General features: G+C 39.1%; 1 protein-coding gene across 3 annotated transcripts in view; it reads left to right on the top strand.

The window, feature by feature from the left end:
• FGF10 (fibroblast growth factor 10) overlaps positions 1–21,214 on the top strand; it is an 81,788-nt gene that overhangs the window by 1,372 nt on the left and 59,202 nt on the right. For 2 of the 3 annotated variants that reach the window (XR_006291193.1, XM_043547505.1), the window contains exon 2: positions 93–814. Coding sequence is in view for 1 of the 3 variants with exons in the window: in XM_043547505.1 (XP_043403440.1) it covers positions 475–814 (340 nt within the window). In the remaining 2 variants the exon portion in view is untranslated. Of the gene's footprint in view, positions 1–8; positions 815–21,214 lie in introns of those variants that run through there. The other variant, XR_006291194.1, reaches the window with a different exon arrangement.

The raw sequence follows: 21,214 nt of genomic DNA, 5'->3' as shown, positions 1-21,214 counted from the left end.
GGGGCAAGAAACCCCCTGCAGTACCCCCCTTGGGTTCGAGTCGTTATTTATTGTTGCTATCGTTGTTCACTCTGCTGTCATCTATTTTTCAGACCTTTCTGCATCTAAGATGGTAAAGAAAGGAGGGAGCAAGAGAACGAAATAACCACGGGGAAGCCTCAGACCAGGTTGGGGAGGGGGGGTGAGAGTAAAAGGAGAGAGGATTAACCACCATCACCACCACCACCACCACACACACACCCCACCAACTTTCTTCCGTGAGGGAGGACTCGGAGGATTAAAAAGGCAGCAACTTCTGAGGCGATTTGTCCCGAGTTATGGATGTTGGTGCACTCACTTCAGGCCAGATCACAGCTCAGGGGGCTCTAACCAGAAGCAGCAGCCACCAGCTCTCCACTTGCCTTTTACCAGCTTTTACCCTTCCAGTATGTTTCTTCTGATGAGACATTTTCCAGCGCCCAGCGTTTCAGTACAATGTGCAAATGGATACTGACAAATGGTGCCTCCGCCTTTTCCCACCTGCCTTGCTGCAGCGGCGGCTGCCTCTTCCTGCTGCTCTTCTTGGTGTCTTCTGGGTCTGTCATCTGCCAGGACATGCGGTCCCCAGAGGCCACCAACGCGTCTTCTTCATCCTCCTCCTCCTCCTCCTCTTCATCCTTCTCCTCGCCTGCCAGTGCGGGGCGGCACGTGCGGAGCTACAATCACCTCCAGGGAGATGTGCGCTGGAGGAAGCTCTACTCTTACAACAAGTACTTTCTCAAGATTGAGAAGAACGGCAAGGTCAGCGGGACCAAGAAGGAGAACTGCCCGTACAGTAAGTACTGCCTCCCCGCACCCCCTAAAACCTGAGCGCCCAGAGGGAGCCCAATCAATGTCACACCCCTCGCTCCCCAGAAAAGCCCTACACAGCCAGGACAGTCACCCCACTACCAGTGCATCTCGTTTGCTCACATGCCACCCCCTCCCCCCCCCCCCCCCCCCCCCCCCCCCCCCCCCCCCCCCCCAGCCATCCAAACTTTTAGTTCTCAAGAGCACTTGCTTGGGAAGGTGACAGAGAGAGAGAGAGGTAGGGTGGTGTCTCTTTGGACTCTGCTCGCTGCATCCTTCTCCTATCTGCACATCTCATCTCTCTGCAGAAATTTGTTTTGCAAATGGTTTGAGTGAACACAATTGGTTTCCTGGGCTGGCAGAAAAGCAAATTAGAAAGATTTGTAAAGGGGGCGGGGGGGGGAGAGAGGGTATTTTCTACTGAGTCTGAAAACAATTATCCCCTGTCATTAGAATGGTTTGATGTGAACTCTGGTTTAAAACAATACATTGATTCCCCACCTCCCGTTAAGCCCCACAAGATTTATCTACTTCTCTCTCGCCCCCCGCCCCCGCCCCCAATCCTTCCACTCCCCATCCCGTGAAAAGTGTTTTTCTGGTTTTGATTTCTGTCCCTGCATGTTGCTGCGTTTTGAGTGATTGCAGCCCATGAAGTTAACTTTTAAGGCACCAGCGCTGCTATTTGTCTTTGCCCTGCCTTCCCTCTGGTAACATGATGCTCCTGTCTGCGTGGTCAATAGCATGTGTGCTGCTTTGTGGTGTCCTGTTGTCCTCTTTTCTTCGGAAAGCTCTCAGATTGCAGCACTGCTGTACAGCACTGTATCGTAAACATCTGGGGCTGTGCTCAGACGGACCTCACACACATTTCATTGTCATCGTGTTTTAAAGAAGAAATATTTTCAAAGTAAAAGTCACCAGGCTGTTTCAATGGCTGTAGTTTACCCCGTAGAGTGAACGTTTCTCTCACACTAATTAGGCTTCTGGTAATATGGTGTCATATATTTTTGGTAGTCAGTCTTGAGAAATGTAATTTTTGTGCAGGCAAGAAAATGAATAATCTCAAGTGGGGGGGGGGGGAGGAACTGTAGGAAATCACAATACATTGTAGTGTACTTTTAAATGCAGACATCCCTGTGTTGAAAAGGTAGCCCCTTCTATACCAATGTTTGAGACAGCTACTTTATCTGATCTTATGGGTGAAGAGCAGCTGGTTGGTCTTAGGTTGTTTTTGTAAATCCAGATATACCTAGGGATATATGCCCTGCTAAACTAAAAAATAAATGAGAGCTGCTTGAAACAGTAAGTAAAGTACAGAGTGTGGTTTGGCAGGATGCCATGTTATATATTAAAAAAAGATTACAATTAATTCTCCGGTACTTGCATTCTTTCTTTACACCTCCATAATAGGCATTTTTTTTTCATTTGAGTTCTTGTGTCATTGCTTCCACTTGCTACAACTAGCAACTTATTTTCATATTTTATATTATCACAAGTGTTAATTCTGCAGTGTTAAGCCTATGTTTGTAATGCTTTAGGTGTCAAAGCAGATTGGCTTTACCATGTAGTCTTTTAATTTTCATAGAAAATAGTTTTATGAGATACAATCATATGCTGAAGACTTCATTTCAATGGGTTAGCCTGTACTTAGCTGTTACCTTTATTTACCATGTTTCTTAATAGAGCAGAGTACTGTGCTTCTCATAAATGTGTTTCTAAATGTGTATTCCTCTACTTGTAAAGTAAATAGATTTTGTGTGAGCATATTGCTTCAGGAAGGGAATGGGAAGAACTAAGGGCCTGATTCTGCAGACATTTATGCAGGCAAGTAACTTTACTCTGGTGAGTAGTCCTATTTTAATCAGTACAACTATTCATTTGGATAAAGTTACCTACATGTGTAAGTGCCTACAGGATGGGTCCCTATCTGAGGAAAGAGAATAAAGGGAAACACAAACATACACATGATCAGAGCTCCAATCCTACAGTCCTTAGGTAGGAGCAATTCCCCTTAATCCATCTGGCATTATGCCTAGGTCTTTTTGTTTTTCACCCAACACATAATAAAATTAGAAAGTAGTTAATATTCTTGCTGACATTTCATAGATATTTTCAGATTTGCAGAATGTTTGTCCGCAGTGCCAAAAATTAAATAAAACATGGATTTGTTTACCTGTTTTCCCCCCATGCACATAAGAACTTCAGAACGGCCATACTGGGTCAGACCAATGGTCCATGTAGCTCAGTATCCTGTCTTCCAACAGTGGCCAATGCCAGGTGCTTTAGAGGGAATGAACAAAACGGGTAATCATCAAGTGATGTAAGTCAAGCATTAATTCAGAACTACAAAATAATTCTAGCTTGTTGTCAGCAAAGTTTACATAAAGTAAATGAAGGGCACAGTTTCTTCAAAATGAAAAATTGAGAGTGCTTAAATGAAGTCAGTTATTTAAAGCAGAGTATTGGAATACCTTTAAAAAGCAAACCCATCTGGATATATAATATTTTAGTAAGTATTTAAGTTTTTGCTATCAGATCAAAAAGAGTCAAACATCTACACTATTCTTTAACTACATATCAATGCAAATTAACATGTCTTCATGAAAGCGCACAACTGTGTTAAATGATCCCCACCTATGTTGCCTTGTATTTCAAGAACATCCATATCAAAATGCTGTAAGTGAAAAGCATAGGTTCTGTGAATCATAATTTAACATGTGGCTATGTAATCAGAACACCACCATAATCTCCAGATGGACTGAGTCAGTGGAAGTATTTCATATCATCATTAAGATATTGTCTAAATGTGTAATTACATGTGAATAAACTCCTGCCATACCTAAGGGGTAAGTCATCTAACGAGCCCATCAAATTGTAGCCTGTTAAATATTAAGGTGTTTAACCTCTGAAATAAGTTCCTCATCCAAAATCACATTTCCCTAAACAAATAATGATTGCTATTGACACACAGGGGTTTATTTTTTAAATATGTTAATCTGGGGAGTAATTTCTTTCATTCAGATGATAATGTTTAAAATCCAGTTATACTACACAGAATGCTATCTACGGGGCTGCAAGCTTCTGATATGCTGTGTAATTAGACAACAGTTTTAATGGCAGCTTGCCAGTGAAATGCTATGAAGTAAAAGAAACAGTCGGAGAAAGTCAAGATAAACCTTCAGAAAGTACAATTCAGTTTCCAGTTCCTAAAATGGCTCAAGAAGCATTCATAGCTTTGCTCTATAAATATTATATAGTATGCACTAAATAAAGGTTTACTTTGGCAGATGTTTTCCAACTTGATTACACCAGAACTGTTACCTCAGCCTTTACATACCTCCAGGATAACGGGAACGGGTGAATTATGACTATTCTGTAAGAAGTCTGGAGGAGCTTTCATAATTTATCATAGCTGGAGTGTATCCGTCACTAGATATAAATAGGAGAGTTTAGGTTTTGTTTTATTATTCTTTACATCTAGAGCTTTGCCCTTGAAACTCTACCACTCAGCACTAGTTCTTACCTCAGTGTTGCAGCTGCAAGGTCCTCTTGCTACAGCTCCTGATAAGTCCATTTCTAGAAGTGAATAAAACAGCTGTAGTGCTCTCCAGTGACTGTGAGCATGTGTGAAACGAAAGCCTTGAGTAATTACAAAAGTATTGCCTATAACTTGACATCTGAGATGGCTAAGAAGAGTTTTGAGCTTTTAGCATATGTAAAGATAGAGGCATTGCTGTGTGTAGACATGTGGCCCAGTTGCACCTTACTGGAATTAGTGGGATTGCGCAGGTGTAATGGAGAGTGAATTTGGCCCATATAATTTATGATGAGTTGGCTAAGGTAAATATACATTAAATTTTTTTAGTATTACACTGTCAGAAACAATAAAAAATTGACTACAGAGGGAACTGCCTGAAGGCCTTGAAGATATGAATGTTAATAGGGATAGCAGTAACAAGGGCAGAGGAACTGCATATGAACTGTGTAGTCATTAAGTTCTGCAACCAGAATAGGGATTGCAGAATTGGACTGATTATTTATTTATGTATGTATTTATTTATTGAATGAAATCTATGGGCCTGATCCAAAGCTCATTGAAATCAATGGAAGATTTCCCATTCACTCCCATGGGCTTTCACTTGCAGTAAGGCTCTATGTGCACAGTGCTGTACAAAACATACTGTCGGAGGTGGCACAGCCACTACCACAGAGAGCTTACACTCAAATTAGGCTGACGCCATGGGGTAGATTCTGAGCTAGTGTGAACTGATGCAGCTATATTTAAATCAATGGAATCACACTGATTTACAGCAGATGAGATTTTATCTTCTAGTATACCTACTTATTGACTTCAGTGGGCCCTTGTTGTCTTTGCAGTGACTTCAGTGAACTTTGGATCAGATATATAATGCACAAAGAAAATCTACATCAATGTCACCTATGTTAACAGTGGCACATTAGATTAGGGATACATGACTATTTAAGAAAAATCTACTAATTTCATTATCTCTTGTAATTGTTTACAGCTGACAGCCAACGTTTAACTGTTCCCAGGTGTAATAAAACCATTTAATTTGATTGTAAATAACAGTGAGATAGCTGCAACTTTAAATAGAAGACTAGAACATTGAGCAAACAGTGCTGTCTTGATACTTGATATTATTAAAACAGACTGCATGAGATCACTTTAACTCTTTCAGAGTTGGTTTAGTATATTAAACAATATTTTTTTTTAAATGAAAGACTGCTTTCCAGGCTCATGTATTTCCCTTGTGTCACTTTTTACAAAAGAGTTACTACATGTTGTTGACAGTTCAAAATTTTTTAAAAAATATTGACCTCAGGAAATCATATACTGCCTCCTAATAAATATTTTTGTTTCCCGGGAAGGAAATCTATACATTTTTATTACTTAACTGGTAACTCATTTAAGTCTAGGCTGTTCCTGGAGTTCAGTTACATAATTTATAACCATCAGCATACAAGCACAGACACTTGGGATTTATGTATATGGAAGGAATTGTATTATTTAATGTCTACATGACACTCTCCTGTTACCTTGACTGCATTCCCACCATGTGGACCCTCCACACTGATAGTGTAGCGTCATCATAAATTTCTTAAAATTTACAGTTGTAAGAAGTCTTTTTTTTTCTTTTTGTCTTAATAAATCTGATTTATAGCCACTTGCAAAAGAAGACTAAGACAGCATTAGGTGGGGATCACCCTGAGAACCTACGAAGAATAAGACCAAGGACAAATAAGCTTACATATCCCACATTGCTATTTCAACAAGATGATTCTGTAGTCTTGAGTTGGTAAGGACTGTAGAATGTGGCTCAAGGCAGTATGAAACTTCTCAAGCATGTTCCACTATAGTGTAAGAATCTCTATCTTGAAAGAAGGCATTTTAAATGTTTTCAGATGCGCTTCTTGAGTCTCCAATTTTATGTGCCCAATCCAGCTCCCAATAAAGTCAGTGGGAGTTTTGCCAGTGATTTCACTGGGAGTTGGATCAGGTCCTGTAGGAATAAAGTTTTCACTCATCTACAGAGCCTTACATTTTGAAAGAGAGCTTATATTTGCAAGCAATGTCTTTCCACCCTTTGTGTCATCTCAAGATAAGCTATTGGTTGTTTCCAATTATTTTTATCACATTGAAGATTCGTGAATGTTAAACACAAACAGGGTGGAACCTCCTTCACGTGAGTGCTAATGGGAAAAAAAAATCCTTTCTGAACCACAATATTGTGTTTTTCCTCAAAAGTTTTCCAGCTGAGGAGGTGGAAATGGTGCCAACAAAGTCAGTAGAGAGATTAAGCAGCCACTATGGGAGTAGTTCTAGAGTCTATCCATTTTATTCCGAAGCTTGACTCAGAGTCTTTAATTACTCAAAAAAATGTACTGAATTAAAATAACAGTTTACACACAAATTTAATGTCATCAATATTCTGCGCAGTTGCAGCAAGAAGTGGAGGGTTAAAGTGTGTTGTTCCAGGGTATTTTTTTAAATCTTATTTCTAAAGACTTTTATGACCTCGTTTGCCTTTAAAATAGTACAAATGTTCCTTATAGTTATACAATTCCAAAATTTGTCAGTATTAATAGCAAATATTATCTTGTTGGAATTAAATGAAAAATTGGCATCACTCACCCCAGGATATGAAAAACAACTTCTTTGATGTGTAATGGACGGAGGATTTACAAATGGACTCTGTACCAATATACTTTAATTTCTGTGTTGGCATATGCACTATTATTACTAGTCAGACTACGCATGGCTAACAAAGAGATTATCCTTCTCTTACCCCAAAGATATATTTAGTGCAAAAGGCTCTCCAGTATTTTAATGTCTAAGGCTCCTTATTATTCAGATGCTTGAATAAATGGTATTTATTACTTGGTTCTGTGGACTGGGAAAATCATTTTCTCACAGTGCTAATTGCCTTTGTTGCTAGTGCCAACTTACTGTAATGAGCAAAGATGCTTTACAATATAGAATAAAGAAGAAATCAGACAGAAAACATGCCATCCAAAGCTTTAAGAAGAAATCAACCTGTTTCCTGGAAAGCCATCTCTGTCTATAAACACCAGAATCTTAAAGGAAAAAAGTGTGTACACTTTCATCATTGAATGGATTATTATAACTGAATTAATTCTTTGAGGGGGTACACTTTTACACAAATGTGAGTTTCAATTAATTTAAATGTGAGCCAGGTCACATGCAAAACAATAGCTTTAAAGGCACTCTTTTTGCTTTTAAATCAGGTCACTTTTGTTCTTTCTTTGAACATTCTGTTCTAATTGGAACCATAAATCAAAGAAAACACTTAAAGTATATTCCCATGTAAGGTGGAGAACTGGACAATGCCTTTTTACTGCTACTAACACGTGCATCCAATTATTGCTTGATAGATTCATAGTGTAAGCAGTAAAGCATTACCTTATTTTATAGTTAGGCTAATAATTCTTTAGCCTATCTCCTTCCATGTTTAGCTCTAAATAATCTGTCAATATTGTATATCTTCTGTGATTAAAGAGGAATTTTCACACACAGGGGCAAGCTTCAAAAATTAAAACATGCTGAAACAAAAAGCTGTTTAATTTCTTCCTCGCTTTCCACATGGTGTTTCTCTTGATGTTTGTACAGTAGATGCTTGTTTGCAGCAACAATTTGGAAGAACAACTGCTGCTTACCAGCAACATTTCCTCTGGGAACATTTTCCCTAACGTGAAGTGTCCACTCAGTAACATAGCCACCACACAAGAGCAACATTTGTGAGATTGCATCTTTTTTTGTGTGGCAAAAACAGACAAAATGCCAAGAAGTCTCTCACTGAAAGAAAAAGTACAGATTATCCAAGACTGTCCAACTCCAGGGGCTACTCAAAAACAAGTTGCAATCAAGTGGGAATTGCACAGGTTGGTTGCATGCAGAATATTGAAGCAGAAGGATAACTTTTGGCTAAATATGAAGACGGACAGTCGAATAGCTGCCATAAGAGTGGGAATGAAGGAAAAGCTCCTAATGTCAACCAGGTTCTCTTTATATGGTTCAAGGAGAAGAGGGCACAGGGAGCACTGCTTACTGGACCCACAATCAAGGAAAAAGCCCTTCAGCTTGCTGCTTCACTTGGATTAAAAAATTTTAAGGCAAGTGACGGTTGGTTTGCAACTTGAAGAAACGCTTCAATGTCATTTTCAATGTCATTTTCAATGTCATTTTCAAAGAAGAGCACGGCAAAAAACAGTGGTTGGATAAACCAGCGGCTTAGCAGTGACAGTACGAAAAACTTCCTCACATTCTTGAAAAGTTTTCCCCGCTGACATCTACAGTGCTGATGAAACAGGACTTTATCTGAAAGGCTCTGTGACAGAGGACATGTAGAAAAAAAATAAAAAGCAAGAAGGAGGGAAAGCTTCAAAGGACAGGGTAACTGGATGGGAATGACAAACGCCCGCTGTTCATGATTGGGAAGGGGTAAAATTACCTAGATGCTTTCCGAAGGATTTCAGCAAACTTCCCCTCAGTTATGTCAGTTCAGCGACTGGTTGGGATACAGGTGAAATTTTCATCAGCTGGCTAAAAAAGTGGGATCATCAGCTTCGTTCTCAGAACCCTAAGAGATGCCTCTTCCTGGATAACTGCTTTGCACACCCCAAGTTGCAGTTGGTTTAAACTGGTGCAATTTTTGGGTGTAGACAAGGCTAAGGTTTTGAGAAGGAGTCTGGAAACATTTTGATATACACTCAAAATGATCTGAGGCTCAACGCAGGAGATAGTGGAACACCGACAGACCCCGGTCAGCGTTGGCTGGGATCAAACTTGGGACCTCTGGAACTTAATGCATGAGCCTCTACTGCATGAGCTAGAAGATTACTGTTGCTTAGCCAAGGCTGTAGCAGACTCATCCATCTCTAGCTGGTTTAGTGCCACTAGAGGGGGACAGAGTGCCACACCAAGCAGGTATGGATTACATTAGCACAGTCACTCAGATTCTTCTAACATAACTGTCTTTATAAATTAAAAGTATGCGAGCTACTGTGCTAATTAGACACTACCCTCACCCTGAACGTGTGAAGTCACAAACCCACAAAAGACGTGTACAATTTTTAGAGTAATGTGGCTGAAATTGTTTCACTGCAGCTTCTGTACATGCCACCCAGTGGTAACCAGTATTTATGTAGTCTCTGGTCCTTCCACACACAATGGGGAATTAGATTGTTCCCCTCCCCCAGAATCTGTGACAACTGGCACTATTGCCATATCCTCCTATCTGTAGCTGATGTCACAACTTCAGTATTCTGAGTCCTGGTGAGATGAAATACACTGAAAGAGAACACCTTGGTTTAAACACACTGCCCTAGAAGTTTATCAGCTACGTAGAGCATTCACAATAAAAAATCTTTGCTAGAAGAGTTAAGGGGTTGAATTTTTTTCAGTGCAATGTAGCCAGCACTCCAAAGATATTAAACTTTCTTTACAACAATCTACTCATTTTTAGAAAAATGAACAAACTTGGAAATACTGTGTGAAAATGAAGAGTAAAGCCGGTTCCCCACTGCCACAGAACCCGTATCACTCACGATCAACCCATACACACAACTTTAACACTGTCCCATTGTTTTTGTCTGTAATGGAAATATTCTGTATGCTGTTGCGATTGTGTATTGTTTATTAAAGTGTAGTAAAGTTTTCAAAAGAAGCACAGTCCTTCAGTACACTAAGTTATGTCAGAGTTCTGCAAAGTTTCTGACAGGTTAATATGATGATGGAGTAGAAGAATCTTTTTTTAATAAATGATCTGTGTAGTGTTATGAAATATCTTTATTCTGTAAGCCTTACTAGTTTGTATATTCAGCTATTTTAACTACATGTGTATCAACTATGATATATATTTGTAGTGAGTATTGAAGTAGTATGTTAGTCTTCTAATGTATGGAAAATGGATCAGTTTAATAGGAAATGGAAGTTTAAGGCCCTGTGGAGGGGAGACTTTACCTGCAATTCTGGGCTGCTGGAAGTGCCAGGAATGGATTCCAGCACTGAGTGCAAGGAGCTTTTCCTTTCCTATGCTTTCAGTTACACCCCCTTTCCCCCGCTGGGTCCAAGCAGCATGGTGCAGGTAGCTGTCTGATTCAAATGCAGAGAGCAGAAGAGCCAGACCTGGGGAGGAGGGCCAGCATAGATTTGGACAAAGAGCTTGGGGGTGGGAGAGGCTGACTGAAGGCCAGTGAAGGAGAGATTGAAACTGGGAACTAGGAGACAGAGGAGACTAGGACTGATAGAGCAAGGAGACTGGGTCTGGGAGCGGGTGGGGGAGACTTGGACAGGCTGAGCAAAGAGACTGGGAGGGACTGAGAGTGAGTGAGCATGGGAGAAACAGATTGGATGAGAAGCTGGGCAAGGAAATTGGGACTGGGAACTAGTTGGCTGGGAGACCATCCCTTCTCTTCCTGCAATCCCCTGCCTCATTCACTACAACTTTCCAGGATCTGCAACAAATGAAGCAGTGGGCTTACAAATACCAGTCTCCTTCACTATATAACCAAGCTTCATCCCCAGAGCAGATCCATCCTCTGCACTGATTGAGGCATGATCCTGTGGGGAAAAAAACATATATGATGATATAATTAGAGACTGTGTCATAACGCACAATGTACAAGGGGGTAGAATTAAGGTTGCTTAGGCAGTCTTAATTTGGGCATTTCCTAACTTTTGAGTGCTTGACTTTGCAACCTTAATGGTGTTCTTTTAACATAGTTTTTGTGTGTGTAGTTTAGAGAGAGACCGAGGGGAAGACTTCAATATACTGTTTTATTACATAATGTGCATTTATTATTTCAGTCCTTCGAACAGTTAATCAAGATTCCCATCTAAGTACACAAACTGCCAGGAGGTTTATTTCTTTTCAGATCATTCTAAAGATGAGATGAAGTTAGAGGTCACAGAAGGTGAATAATAGCTTTCAATGCAATTTCATTTAACTCCAGACTTCAATATCATCGACTTCTGAGGAAGTAAACAACAAGGGATTTACTGCCTCATCAAATGACCATTTTTAGGCAATCATGAGCCAAGATTCTCTTTTTGTATATAATCATACGGTTTGGTTTTTTTTTCATGGTATGATTTATGTTTTCATACAAGTATTTTGGGTATAATAAAATGATGTTGGGGAAAGGGAAACAAAGATCTTTGAAAGCGAGGGAAATTGCCCTAAAGTATCAAATAAAACTTGGTAACCTCTCTAACTGCTTCTGCTTCTAGTCTCAAACCCGGGAGGATTGCAAGCAATTCTTCCTAGAAAATACTGAACTGCTCAATAATAATTTCCAACACTCTTAAATGCTTCTCATTTAAAACAGCACAAACGCACAACCCTACCAAGTTTCACAGATTCACTCATTCATTCAATGCACTGTGCAGATCATTCAGTTACATTGCATAGCACAGACTAACAATACATGCACTCCCTTTAGTCAAAATTAGTGCAATACATTGATTTATTGATTTATAGGATCAGCTTCTTGTAGTAGCTGGACACAAATACAAACATTAAAAATATAATAGCCAGTGATCAAACAGCACAGCTAGAGATGCAAATGGGTCCTATCTTTATAACAAACAGACCCAAATCTGTTTACACAGAACAACAGTGTTACATTCATGACAGACAAGGTGTGCTAAGCATCAGAAATGATTGTATCTTAAAGACCTAAACTTGGGATGTTTCAAGTCTAGATCTTTTGAGTGTATACAATAATAGATCTTAATTCTGTGGGTTGGGCCTCCCTGTAATTATTCTAAAATATTTCTACAAAAACATTCATTATAGACGCTTTAGAAAATATGCCATGAGCCCAGCTTCTTTCTGTTCCCTTTCCCTATAATCCTATATGTTTTAGTCACAGGAATTTGATCATGGCATCAATTTTTGGCAATGTTAGGCTATTCCAAAGCACTCTACACCTCCTTGAAGTACTAAATATATCTTAGAGTTGGGGTATCCCTTTTTTTCATGATTGTCATCATGCCTTTGGCATCCTAGGGCTTTATTCTTTTGCCTGAATTTGTCACAATTGAATTTACTTTTACACACACACCCTCTATTTGCCTTCTCTTGTGGCACTTACGGTATAACTCCTCTTTGAAATGACAGTCCTCTAGTTTATAATCTATTCAACTGCAGTGAAAACACTTACAATAAGGTTATTCAGTCTGACACTTGGCTAATATGACATTAATCTGGTGTACATCACTCTTGGTCATTTCTTCTACTTCTCTTACTGCAGTCTTCATTAAAACAGACATATCTGTAGCTGGAAAACATGGAAGATCAACTTCCGTTTCTCTATGTCTTCATGCCTCAGACCACACACCAAACAATCCATCCAGATTTGCTCAAAATATACCATGCTTGCTTAATTTCTATAGTTCTACCAGACAGGCACTTGTGGACTCAGCATGTTGCTCTTTCTGCTTATGCAACAGGAAATGTTTTGCTATGATAAGAGGATTTGGAGACAAAGACCTTTGAAAAATACCTATAATAATCTCTGTGAAACTCTTCTCTTTTGACTTCATTGATTTTGTGAGTGTATACAATAATAGATCATACAGGTAAACAGAGGTGTTAGCTTTTGTATCTGCTATTAGCATAATAAAACTTGCTCTAGTCTTTCAACATATAATTCATCATAGCGATCCAACCTGCATAGGCTCAGAAGGATCTTTAGTGCTGCTTGAAATAAAATATTACAAAATTGCTGCGTCACTGACTAAGGAAGTGTCAACAGCGATCGCTTATCCCGGAATCCCATCCGTATTGCCAGTTTATGTTATCTGTAGGCTTTCTTGAGGAGAAGCTGCCGGTGTGAGGTCCATACACACACAAGGAAAGTCTTGAATGATATTGACAAGCAAGAAGATCAGTACACAGGAACATCCTGTAACTTGCTATTACATTATAGGCAATGTAGTAAGTGACACCTATGGTTAAGGTGACCCAATGTTTCCCAATAGATGCACAAGGGGCCTGAACTGAGGTACAAAGAATCTTAAGTCTGGTATTTCCTAACTTTAGAGTGCTTGACTTTGCAATCTAAATGTTCTTTTAATGGTTTTTTTTTTAATAGATGGAAACACCCTTAGAAACAGTTCTATCGCTTGTTACAATACATTACAGCACCAACAGGACTTTGATCCACATGTTTTCTGCCTTTCCATAGTAAACAGTCAGCCACAGTCAATATACTAAGTACCATGTTACCTCTGCTAACTGATGGAAATTGCTTTTCTAATGAAATTAGGATAAAGCCTCACAACACAACTACAGCATAAGCAAAAGGCATTATCAGCTCCTATCCATACTGTATTCTAATATGTCATTTGTGGACTTGTTCACACAAAAAAATTAGAAAACGTATATGCCATTCCGTATCTGCTTTTTCATTGAAATTTCATTTTTTGCAAAATCTTCCTACCAGCTGTAGTCACATGTGTACGTGAATAGGGATGATTTCTGTTCAAGTTATAGTCTATACTGTTAACCAACACTTAACAACAGGTAACACAAGCTACTGTACTTCAGCCTGGTACTTTACACTTTATGGGCCTAACCCTGCTTGCCTTACACACACAAAATGACCACTGATCTCAGAGGAGGTTTTATTTGACTAAGAAAGGCAACATTTGGTCATCAGAGTGCTTTCCCTGTAATCAGGATGCCTCAGCCATGCAACAAGCATTAATCAAAATGTGTTCAGTTGAACTTGGCAGTATGCAACAATTGACACTAACCACAATCTGCAGCATATTAGCAATGTGGCAGGCTTGTTGAACTGATCGTTCTAAAGCAATATGCCTGGGGTTAAAAAAATCAAAATGTCAACATACGGTTTGAGATAACAATTTGTTATATCCTGCTGAGCTACATCTCAGGCTGTATTTGGCTTAGTTCCTTTACCTGCTGCCATTTTATGCTCTTTCCTGGTATCAAATGCTCATAAGAGACTGGAATTTTCCACCACAGAATTTATTTTCATGTAAAAGCCCATTTAATGCCATGCTAACTGCCAAAGTCATTTTTTTCCTTTCACTGAATTTGATGTAAGAACATCAGAATTACCAGAATAGAACAGACCAATGATTCATCTAATCTGACATAGTGTCACTGATAGTGACCAATGCCACGTAAGTGTAGAATGAATAATGGATTGAACTGTGCAAAGCTATAACACCAGGGACAATGACCCCAACTAACAATAATTTTTATGCCCTGAGGCATGAAAACGGACAAACTTTAAAATTATGTTTCTAGCTTTCTAGTACAACTTGATCATATAGTAAAGCCCCAATTTTATTAACATCGATCTGATCCACAACCGGTTATATGAACCATTTTCCTGCTGCCGATGTCTTCTTTCTATCATGACTTCAGTCCTGCAACCAATGTTCATGCAGCTGAACAGGTTTGAAAAGAGAGATTTGGCAGGAAAGAAGAGCTGGAGTTATATTTGCTACCATTCGTTACAGACATTATCCTGGAATGATTAACTTATACACTCTATCTATTGTAATTCTGAGTTGTTCAATTTTATGAACTTTTTGATTTTATGAAGTATTCAATCCCCAATTAGTTCATAAAATAGGGGTTATACTGTATACTCAATATTATTTGTAAGGGAATTGGACTCCCTTGAATGGAAAGTCATGGTCTGAGTGAACTTAGTTTTTCTTCTGAAACATACTTCTCATAAAAAAACATTTGAAATATAATAATATTGTAGTAAAGAAGAATTTTCTACCTATTAAGTATTACAAACATATAAATTAATTTGTCTACCCTATGAAGTAAAATATATTGGTTTCATTTTTTTAAATTATAGGTTATTTATTAAATAAGGTTTTCTAGCACTGCTATAAAGTAGAATAGTTTTCACAGGAAGCTAATTTTCACCTTACTTTTTTTGATGATTTAGTATATCTGCCCTACTTATATGCAACCAGCAAAAGCCAGAGAGATGGTCTAAGCACTAGCTTTTACATTTCTAGAATTCCCTGGAACTGTAAGTTTTGTATCCTGTGAAGGTTAATTCAACCCTTCACACGTGCATAGATTATAAGCTCAAAAGGGACCACTGTGATCATCAAGCCTGACCTCCTGTGTAACACAGGCCATAGGACTTCCCTGAATTAATTCCCATTTGAACTAGAGCATATCTCTTTAAAAATAATTCTTCATCTTCATATGTAGATACATTGAGTTCCTTGCAGATTTCAGAGAAGAACAAGGTCCAGTCACTTGTATATGAATTTTCAAGATCCCATGACACTTTTCATTAAAGTATTGGTATTTGCCCCAGTGTCCTTGGCCAAAATTAGATCCTTCTCTTCCTCCCACTGGTTGGCTGCAACTCTCCACCCAAAGGTGACTAAATCTCAGTGGCATTGTATAAATTCCAAGACTGATCCTGCAAGTCTTCTGTACATGGGACTCCTATCACATACTGGCAAATATGCAGTGATAACACATGGCTAATAGAAGGCATTCAGGGATGAGTTTTTCCAAAGGAATCCTTAAGGGCATAGCTATTTAAATATGTTCTGGCATATTTCACAAATGGGCCTTGCACTGCTGTTATAGGATTGACTTCAAGGCCTTGCAGATTCAGGCTCAGTCTGTAAATCTCAGAATAAAAAGTGCTATATGTTATCATTCCATTATTTGAGCCCATGACTGAATTCCTTTAAAGGACGATTTATTGTACATATTCTCTTTCCATAGGGTACTTCTGCTTTCAGATGGAGCTGTTTGCTGTCAGATAAAGGCTGACAAATGTTTCAATGATTACAGGATGTCTAATAATATTCCCAGCATTTAGTCAGATAAAGGATTTTCCTCCTTTTTGCATCCCAGTAATGAATTCTAGCTAACATAACCTGGTATCAGTTTTTTGGCATTCCTTATACGAAGGGTAGATTTGTTTTCTGGTTTTGAAGGAGAGCTGATATTCACAAGTCATATGTCACAAGCCACTAAAAGTGTCAGAACTCCATAGCAGGCCCTTGGTGGCTTGTTAATCTCTCCTTTTTAAAGGAAACAGACTAATTCACTTAAATATAATGAGAGCCATGCCTGGTCTACCCTACTTTCTAAACAGTGTCAGCTATACAAGACCTGCCTTATTTCTTCACCTTTTTTGGCTCCAACAATTAAACATTAAGCTAAGAAGCATGGTTTTTTCTTTGTTTGAGCTATTTCAGATGTCACATATGTGAAAAATGGAGGCTGCAGTTTTTGTAATGGAAAAATATACAAATGTTTTGGGAGGTTTTCCCACCCTAAATTATTGTCAGCATGGTGTAAAAGATAAACCTGGACGTTAAATGGAGAGGCCAGATGTATGTCTAACCTTTTGCCCTCGTTATTCTAATTGGCTTCCATTAGGAGAAAAAGAAGTTAAAATAGCTCTAAACAAAAATAACTGATGGTAAAATAAACTTTTCAACTGGATTAGAGTCCTTCATAAAAAAAGGAAGTATTACAATAGCCTATACGAAAGGTCCGAAATTCTACATTTTGTAATAGTGATACTGCTGTACTTTGAGCAATTATGTTAGAATGCTCCATGGTTAGTTTTAATAAGATGGAGGGGGCAGCAGGATCTCAAGCAACAGTAAAAAAAAAAAATTAACACAGATCAAAATGTTCAAATCCTCAAATTCCAGTCTGGGTGCCTGCAGTAAATAAATAGATGACAAACTATGGATTTAGGCACCCAGATTGGAAAATGTTATAATTCCTTCACTTTCAAAGTGCTCTGGAAACAATAAGTATTTAATCCTCGCAACAGCCCTGTATTATTTCTCTTATTTTACAGAGAGGGAAACTGAGGCAGAGTGTTTAATGGGGTAAAGCCTGCCACCCACTTTCCTACAATGTAATAACTTATTTCACAAGAACTCCCAGTGATTAGGTCTTGGAAGTCTCTAGATAAAATGTGCTCCTCCTTTCCCTTTTTCCATTAACAAAATGAACATTGATGACTGGTTACTCGATTATAACTTCCCAATACTTCATGTAGTACATTTGGTTTGTCTTCCATATTGACATTGTCCTATAACACCTTACAGAGTTAAATACTACATGTACAAAGTTGAAATACAGAAACATGTAAATAGAGGGAAAGAGAAATGAGGAGAGACGGAAATGTGTCCAGAAGATTTTGAAAACAGAAGAAGAGTCAATAAGAGAGAGAAGTAGTGGAAAGATGTTCCAGATAGAAGGAGCTGAAGAGAGGGTCTTGAACTAATGGTGGCAAGGCTGTATGAAAACTTCTAGTAAGAGCAGACCAGTGCTAGCGAGGGGGAGAAGGAAGGAGGGGAGCAAATATCAGTCCATCAGACTGGGGAAGTCCATGGTAGATCTGAGTTTGTTTTAGCATGAAAGCACAGAATAAGATAAAATATACTCCAATTTATTATTTTTAAGTGCTGACAGTGTGCTTAGCACTGGTCAGTAGAGAGATTTCAAGACAGCCTGTGGCCCAGCTAACGCACGCTGCAGAAGACAGGCATAGACTACAAGATGAATTGGGAAATCCAGAAGAAGCAGTTACCTTAACTACATTATTTGTATCCCTCTTTGCAGTTGTAAGTTGAATTCTTTGCAAGAAGAGTGAGTTCTTAGGAGGGATTTAAACAAGGGAGAAGGTGAGGTCACACTGGGGTTGTTGTCTGCATTGAGAGAGGCAGCATGAAAGAAGGTTTGAAAATGAAAGAAATAAAGAGGGTATTGAGGCCAGGAGAGTAAAGGGCTAGAGGGAAACCTCATAGACGATGTTATCCAAGATTTAGATTGGAAAGCATTTGTATAGTGCCTTGAAGGTGACTTTCTTCTGACAGCTTCATCTAGGACAACTGTAACATTGCTACAGTTTCCACAGTATGCATCCGATGAAGTGGGCTGTAGCTCACGAAAGCTTATGCTCAAATAAATTGGTTAGTCTCTAAGGTGCCACAAGTACTCCTTTTCTTTTTGCGAATACAGACTAACACGGCTGTTACTCTGAAACCTGTCATTGCTAACATAAGCATTCCCTTGCTAGAATGTGTTTGCCCATAATCCCTTATAGTGCTCTGGTCTGATATCGCTTAGAATAGTGGAAGGAGTTGGCTTTGTCTGTGAAATGTTTCTGTTACCCAGGGCTGGAAAAGAGAACAATGGGTGAGAATCTGCTGCTGAGATGTTAGAGACAACAGGTTTTTATTTTAAACATGTGTTAATTGTGATTCAAAATGAGGACCAGGGAGAAAAATCTTGAGCTGGCATAGAAGGGCCAAGGAAGAAAAATATTTAAATTGTAAACATACCATATGAATTAGTCATGGCTCAGAATGGATGGGGAGTGGGTGAATTCAAACTTTACATTTGTAAAATTTATGGCGAAAAAGGTTGAGATGAGTTTTTCTTTTGAAGTGGAATGGTGAAGGGAAGATTTGTGTGTGTGTGTTAATGAAAGAAAGATTGGGGTTGTTTAGAATAGAAAGGAGATGAATCAGAGGGTTCATGATGAAAGTACACAAAATAATGAATGGTATAGAGTAGGGAGATCACATTTGATGCAGCCTGAGAAAGGGCACTGAACTGTGGGCTTCTAAGGTAATGACAGCACTTCTCGGTTTTGACCTGTACGTGGGGGTACTTTGATTGATCAGAAAAATGGAAGGCCTTTTCTGGGATCTGAAACGTCACCTTTGGCAGACCCTTTAGACATAATCTGCGGACCTGTGAGGGTCGTCAGACTACAGGTTGAAAACTGCTGAACCACACCTAAAAAGGGACATAAAAGGTAGTAAGGAGGTGTTCTTTAAATGTATTAGGAGTAAGAGAAAGACAAAGGGAAGTGTAGGTCCTCTACTTAGCAGGGAAGGAGAGCTAATAACTGATGACATCTAAGAAGGCTGAGGTGTTTAATGTCTGTTTTGCTTCAGTCTTCACTAGAAAGGGTAATGGTGACCAGCTACTCACCACAATTAATATTAACTATAAGGGAGAAGGAACACAATGCAAAATAGGAAAAGAATAAGTTAAAGAATATGTAATTAAATTAGATGTATTCAAGTTGGGAGAACCTGATCAAATTCATCCTAGGGTGCTTAATGAACAAGCTGAAGCAATCTCAGAACTGCTAACAGTTATCTTCAAGAACTGGAGAAGGGAAAACCTAGTACCTGTCTTTAAAAGGGGGAGCAAAGAGGACCTGGGGAATTATAGAAAAATCAGCCTAACTTTGATACCTGGAAAACAAATTACAAAGCAATCAATATGTAATCACCTAGAGAATTAATAGGGTTATATGGACTAGCCAGCATGGATTCGTCAAGATCTAATCAAGCCAAACTAACCTAATTTCCTTCTTTCACAGGGTTATTGGCCTAGTGGATAGGGGAAGCAGTAGACATGATATATCCTGATTTTCGTAAGGGTTTTGACACAGTCCCACACGACCCTCTTATAAACAAACTGCATAAATGTGGTTTAGATGACATTACTGTATGATGGGTGCACAACTTGTTGAAAGATTGTACTCAAAGAGCAGTTATCAATGGTTCTCTGTCAACCTGGAAGGACATATCTAGTGAGGTCCTGCAAGGGTCAGTCCTGGTTCCAGGACTGTTCAATATTTTTATTAATGACTTGGATAATGGAGTGGAGCATATGCTTATAAAATTTGTGACTGACACCAAGCTGGGAGAGATTGCAAATACTTTGGAGAACAGGATTAGAATTCAAAGCAACCTCGACAAATTGGAGAATTTGTCTGAAATGAACAGGATGAAATTCAGTAAAGACAACTGCAAAGTACTACACAAGGAAGGAAAAATCAAATGCACAACTACAAAATGGGGAATAATAGGTGAGGTTGTAGTACTGCGGAAAAGGATCTGGGGGTTACAGTGGATCACAAGTTGAATATGAGTCAACAATGTGATGCGGTTGTGAAAAAGGCTAATATTATTCTGGGGGTTTGTTAATAAGGATGTCATATGTAAGACACAGGAAGTAGTTGTCCCATGTACTCACCACTGGTGAGTCCTCAGCTGGAGTACTGTTTTCATTTCTGGGCACCACAATTTAGCAAAGATGTGGACAAATTGAAGAGCGTCGAGAGGAGGGAAATAAAAATGATAAAGGGTTTACAAAACCTGACCTATGAAAAAAGGTTAAAAAAAATGTGCATGCTTAGTCTTGAGAAAAGAAGACTCAGGGGAGAATCTCAGGTGTTGGATGGGGAGGGATCTGAGTTACTACAGAGAATTCTTTCCTGGGTGTCTGGCTGGTGAATCTTGCCCACATGCTCAGGGTTCAGCTGATCGCCATATTTGGAGTCAGGAAGGAATTTTCCTCCAAGGCAGATTGGAAGAGGCCCTGGGGGTTTTTCACCTTCCTCTGTAGCATGGGGCACAGGTCACTTGCTGGAGGATTCTCTGCACCTTGACGTCTTCAAACCACGATTTGAGGACTTCAGTAGCTCAGACATAGGTGAGAGGTTTACTGCAGGAGTGGGTGGGTGAGATTCTGTGGCCTGCGTTGTGCAGGAGGTTGGACTAGATGATCATAATGGTCCCTTCTGACCTTAATATCTATGAATCTATGAAACCTGATAACATTTCTCAAATAAATTAAGATCTGTTATAAAGAGAATTGTGATCAATTGTTCTCCATGTCTAGTGAAGGTAGGACAAGAAATAAGTAATAGGCTTAATCTGCAGCAAGGGTGATGTAGGTTACATACTAGGAAAACTTTATTAACTATAACGATGAGTAAGCTCTGAAATAAGCTTCCAAGGGAGGTTGTGGAATCCCCATCATTCAAAGTT

Source organism: Chelonia mydas, chromosome 5 (assembly GCF_015237465.2).
Source record: "Chelonia mydas isolate rCheMyd1 chromosome 5, rCheMyd1.pri.v2, whole genome shotgun sequence".
In the NCBI taxonomy this organism is placed as follows: Eukaryota; Metazoa; Chordata; order Testudines; family Cheloniidae; genus Chelonia; species Chelonia mydas.
Note: the sequence above shows the minus strand (reverse complement) of the source record. Positions and strands in the feature narration are given on the sequence as shown.